The sequence below is a fragment of the Lathyrus oleraceus genome, chromosome 7, assembly GCF_024323335.1.
Source record: "Lathyrus oleraceus cultivar Zhongwan6 chromosome 7, CAAS_Psat_ZW6_1.0, whole genome shotgun sequence".
NCBI classification, from domain to species: Eukaryota; Viridiplantae; Streptophyta; class Magnoliopsida; order Fabales; family Fabaceae; genus Lathyrus; species Lathyrus oleraceus.
In genome coordinates this window covers 462,393,684-462,399,528 of record NC_066585.1, presented here as the reverse complement: position 1 = coordinate 462,399,528, position 5,845 = coordinate 462,393,684, and the positions used below count along the sequence as shown (strand labels likewise).

The window sequence follows — 5,845 nt, the reverse complement described above, 5'->3', positions numbered from 1 at the left end:
CTCTAAATTAAGAGTCCGAGAGAATAAAATTTTTTAAGGGTTATTTGTCTCACCCTGTGAGATGCTAGTTCATTACGGTTAAAAATCACAAAAGTTTTTAGATTTTGATAATGCTTCTCCGAACGCATCCAAATTACATATCCCAACGCTTTCATGAGTGAATTATCCTATTTTGTCCAAAATTATTTTCGAAGATGCATCTCCATGATAATCATTATTTTAAAAATTTGTGTTTTACGCTCAAAGGATTTTATAGAGATGCATCTCCGAACGGATTTTAATTAAAATAACTCGCGTCAGACCCTTTCCCTCATCCTTCTTCATTTGTTACATTTTCACAAACCCTTCAAAGAGCTCTTAGCAAGAATCAACTATGTCATTTTTCATACTTTAACACTATTTCAACTGCATTGCAATCAATCTCAATAGATTTCATTCACTTCATTTAAGCTTCCGCGCAACAACTCTTAATCGATAAGTTTCTCATTTTCTTTCTATATTTCAATTTTTATGCATACATTAGGTAAAATAGGTTGTTTAAAATGAATTAGTTTGTAGTTACATTAAAAATAAGTACTTTGTTTAGAATGCATACAAATAAATAAAAATGAAAAAATATGCTATGTTGAGTTGTCTTTCATCCAGCGCTCGGTTAACAACATTTGATTGACTTCTCACCTCTCAAGTTAGGGAGGATACTTCCTGCTTAAAGTAACATAAACTTTAGTTTTCACTACAACGGATATGTCTTTCACAATTTTCATTTTTTTTTGCAACAGGATTTGACAACTTGAACCAAGATGGTATGCCTGAATTTTCATTGAAACTCATGTTTGAATAATACATTTCATGATGAATTTTTGCCTCTTTTGACCAAGATTCGTTTCATTAACATCAAACATCAACTCAAAAGAGGAATTTCTAATTTTGGACTCTGATTACAATTTTCATGACCAATCTTTTCTTTATCGGCCTTTAAAATGTGGCACGAGCGTTGCATAGGTTGAACGGTATTCTTCTATATGCCAAGATTCCCAACGGACATGTTAAAATTGTCTTGTCTTAAGCATTTGAATCTATAACAATATGATCATACCCTAAATATCCATAATAAAAAAAATATAAGATTAGGTTATGAGCTTTTCATGTGATCATAGAAATGATTGAGTGTTGTTCATCTTTTATTTTGTTTTATCTTGTTATAGATCTTCATAAGTTCCTTAGCAAAAAAAAACAACAATGTTTGTAAAAGTATTGGTTTATTGATGTTTAATCACTTCTAGATATTTTGATGTGTATTATTGGGTGTAAATCATCTATTATAGTTTTTCCTCAACATGACGGATCTCTCCAATTTAAAATTAATTGTTATGTAATAAGGTATAAGAATTGAATTAATGTGAAATATATAAAAAAATGTTATTAAACACTATGAACAGAATCTTGCGATGGATATAAACCGTCGCAATGTTCGAACAACAAAGAAAACATGCATTTTGCAATGGTTTTAAACGTTGGCAAAAGCATACATAGGCCGATCAAAAACTATTGCAAAACTCTTTAAACAAAAAAAATAATTTTAACAACGGTTACATCGTCGCTGAAAAACAGGTAAGGGCTATTTGAAATCGTCGCAATACTTTTGCAATGGTAAGAACAATGGTTATTTAAACGGTCACAAAGTGATCTAGCGACACATATATTTACAACGGTTGTATAACAATTACACTAAATTTAGAAGAGACAAATCAGGTGGGGAGAATCAGAGAATACATTACCATAACAATTACACTAAAAAAACCATAATGTTCTCTACTATATTACTATTATACTAATTAACCTAAACTATAATTATATTAATGAAAACTCTGATGATATCATTGTGTCTTTTGTCATAACAAAAAACCATTGTGTGTCTCTGCGACAACATTTGATGTTAGTGTAGGCAAAGAGGTTGAAGCCAAGAAACAAAGAGACAAAAATAATTTCCCTATACAATGACCAAGTTATATTTTTGTCCTCTATTCAATTTGTCCTAAGTACTTGAGGAAGTTGCATTCTCATTTCATGCCATTCTATACAATAGTATAATGATGAAATGCAGGCCATAGTATATGTCCCACTTCTCATATATATAATTTCCCTATGTTGACCATCTAGCTAGCAATATTAATATCTCTATAAATTATAATATATGGTTTTACTTTACTTGCTTCATCTTTACATAATTACTAGAAATTAATCATTGAATGGAGTCTGATCAATATGAACATGCTGGTGGTGGTGGTGGTGATGATCAAGGTGATGCAAAACAAGTTACCATCAACCTTAGGTCCTATGAGTGCAATTTCTGCAAGAGAGGTTTCTCTAATGCACAAGCACTAGGTGGGCACATGAATATCCATAGAAAAGACAAAGCGAAACTCAAACAACAATCCTCAAATATTGAAGCAAATCCTAGTGATATTCAAGAGGTGAATAAGTTATTACCAAACTTGAAGTCTAATATTGCACTGTCTCAATCTCAACAACAAGATCAACAACATCAACAACATCATGCTCCTTGTAGAGATGTTGTTGATGAAACTGTTGTAACTCAAGTGAGACAACAGCTTCCACTTTTTTCTGAATCACCAACAAAAAGTGAAATGCAAAAGCCACAACCACAGCCATCACAAGGTGAAACTCAAGGAGAAAAAACTACTACTAGTTCTACTACAGAAGAGAGTTTGTTATTGTCCGGTCAAGATTCTTCAATGGAGTTAGACCTAGAGCTGAGATTAGGGCCGGAGCCACATGATTCATCAGCACCAACGGGTACCAGAAAATTCTTTTGATGACTTCAATGCATGAATTTTATTATTTCTACATGCCCAAGAAACTATTTTTTTCTTGGTGAAAATAATTCATCTTGTGTTTGATTTTATTTGTTCTGAAATTTCAATTTCAAATTAATTAATTAATTTGCTTGTAATGAGCATTGTTTTGTATTGTTTATCTATTTTTGAGGATGTGTTCATTGTTAAATCTGATCCAAGTTTAGTACTTTGTTCATTTTTTTTTGCTTTGGGCAGCAATTTATATTTGAGCTTTAGAACTAAGTTCCTTGTATTATATTATTATAGAGGTTTTTTAATAAGAATCACATACACATACAGGTTTATTAATAACTTAGAAATTAGAGAAATCTAAAATGACTCAGAATTTCTAAGTACTATATCTAGAAGTGAGAGTTTAAAATAGGAAAGTCCTATGAATTTTTAGTCATGTCTACTTGTACTTGCAAATATCTTCTTATACTTGCCATTTGTGCTTACTCCGATTGAGTCAGTAGTGTTCAGGTCTTAACTTGACCATACAGCTGGAGAGTTTCTTAATCTAGCTTCCTAACAGCAAGTGTCTTTTCTAAAAGTGACTCTTTAATCTTTGTTTGAGAATTCGGAGGGAAAGGGATAAGGATGAGAGAATTTTGAAAAATAGAAAGAATTAATTGAAAAGAATTGAAAATTTTAGGTAAAGAGGATTTTGAAGGGTTTGATTTTATTTATAACTAGTAAGGAACTCGTGTGTTCGCACGGCATCACCTGTTAGAGGGGATTTGTAACCTTATGGTTAATTTTTAGTGTCACAAAAACAAATGTAATCTTATTGTGCCTTTGTAATTTCAATATTCCTAAATGATAACATTATAAGCAACCATATCTTAATTCTAATTGCACTAACTTTAATTCAGTCCAAACAACGAATAACAGTCTCAGTTTGTAATCATCATTAAATATCCTTCAAATACACATAACCTACAAAACCAACTAAAGTAAATTCATTAACTGAAATTCCATAATCATTAATAACTTCAAAGTACAGTAACTGCATAGCTAATTGTTATTAACAAATATTTAATAGTGCTACATACATCTAACCAAATTTCTGCTCAATATAAGTCAGACTTACCAGTACCATAAATTCATTAACATAACTTTCAAATGGTGGAGATGTGATATTTGTCATTGTATTGTTCAATCGACTAATAACGTTAATTAAATGACAAACAAAAAACTGACGGATTAAATTACAAATCCTTAAGAGTGGTAATCTACCTGTCATAAAATTGTTGAAATCTAATCAGAATGGAAAGATGAGTCAACTGCATGGTTTGGACTGCAATAATAATTGTAATGGTTAGTAGATGTAGGAAAATGAGAATAGTAACAGGCAAAGAAATAGGAAATATAAATTAACACTCTCATACTAATTCATTGCATATGAGACAATAATTGGAAATTATCTACGACTCAATTTAAATGGACATGGAGATTGTGATGGTAACATATCCATACGTGGTATGTAAATGATGTTTTTGTGACCTTTACCATCCATTATTCTAGCTTCAAGGACATGGTTCGCCATCTTAGTCACAATTAAACGTGTTCTGTTACACAAACCTTTGGATTGATTAAGATTCCTCATTAGCATTATAGGAGTTCCTATCTTCAATTTAATGTGATGACCAGGTAAGCCCAAAGTTCTTAGTATGCTGAGAAACTAAGGACTTAGTAGTTTTATAACGTCCATGTCATGTATTTTCGATCTATCTATTGAGTTAGAGTTGTAGTAGTCTCTTGCCTCACCTAAATGGAATAATAAACAATTTGTTAAGAAAAGGAATACAATTTAAAGAAAATTGAAAGAAATTTGGTATATGAGATGATGTACCTGGCATTAGATCAAGAACATGTTCATTGATTTTATCAATAGTTTCAATTATTGCTGCTAGAATAGCTCGACTTTTGAGATAATCATACGAGCGGTAGTTATCCATAAAACTCGGATAAGTAATCTCCATAATTGTTGTAATTGGATCATCAAAACTTGATATTTAGATTTCGGAAGGAATATCAAACTCGGCATATCCATCATTAGGTTCTGAAAGTTTACCCTCTCCAATATTGAGCAACCATTTTGAAAATTGTTCAATTTCAAGATATTTGGTTGGGTTTGAACCACTTTGAAGTCTCATATTTATTGTAAGTGTAAGTACCTCATAATCATTCCAAATGTAAGAAGCATTCAATGGACTGTGTACAATACCTGAACGGATTCCTCTTGGTACAACAGGAAGAATTTGTCTAAAATCACCTCCAAAAACTATGACTTTACCACTGAAGATGGAGTTGAAATTAGGATTATTACCCATAATGTCTCTAAGTGTCCTATCAAGAGCCTCAAAATAATGTTTGTGTGTCATGAGTGCCTCATCCCAATTATCAACTGAGTCTGTCTCATCATTTCTGCAAGATCATCCTTAGGTTCTATGTTGCAAGCAGAATTCTCTAAAGTTGGTACGGGAATTTTGAACTTCGAATGGGTTGTTCTCCCTCCAGGAAGCAATAGCGATGCAATTCCGCTTGATGCAATGGTTATGACAATTTGATGTTTTGATCTCAAATAACTTGCAAGAGTTTGACACATAAAAGTTTCTCTCGTTCCCCCATACCCATGCAGGAAGAAAACACCGCCTTATTGTGTTGTGACAACATTGATGATTTTATTAAAAATAATGTTTTATTCACCTACAAATATTGGAATAGAATTAATTATTATGGTTAATTGAATGTAAAGTATGATGTATGATGTACCAGTTCAAAGAAGTACATGGTTTCAATGTCATTGATGCAGTACTGGAAATTTAAAACAGTAATAGCCAGGAATTTCCAAAAAAAAATGCTAATAATTTTAGTTGGAATGAACAATTGCATAAAAACAGTACGGCTATAAATATAATTGAAATATTCAAATTGATTATTAGTGATGCAAAAGATTGAAGATATATAATAGAGAATGTAAT

At 31.6% G+C, this 5,845-nt stretch overlaps 1 protein-coding gene across 1 annotated transcript; it reads left to right on the top strand.

The window, feature by feature from the left end:
- The first annotated feature begins 2,173 nt into the window (after positions 1–2,173).
- Positions 2,174–3,153, top strand: LOC127104005 (transcriptional regulator TAC1-like). The gene has a single exon (XM_051041229.1). The coding sequence runs from the start codon at positions 2,250–2,252 to the stop codon at positions 2,835–2,837; it is 588 nt and encodes a 195-aa protein (XP_050897186.1). The 5' UTR covers positions 2,174–2,249; the 3' UTR covers positions 2,838–3,153.
- Positions 3,154–5,845: the final 2,692 nt, after the last annotated feature.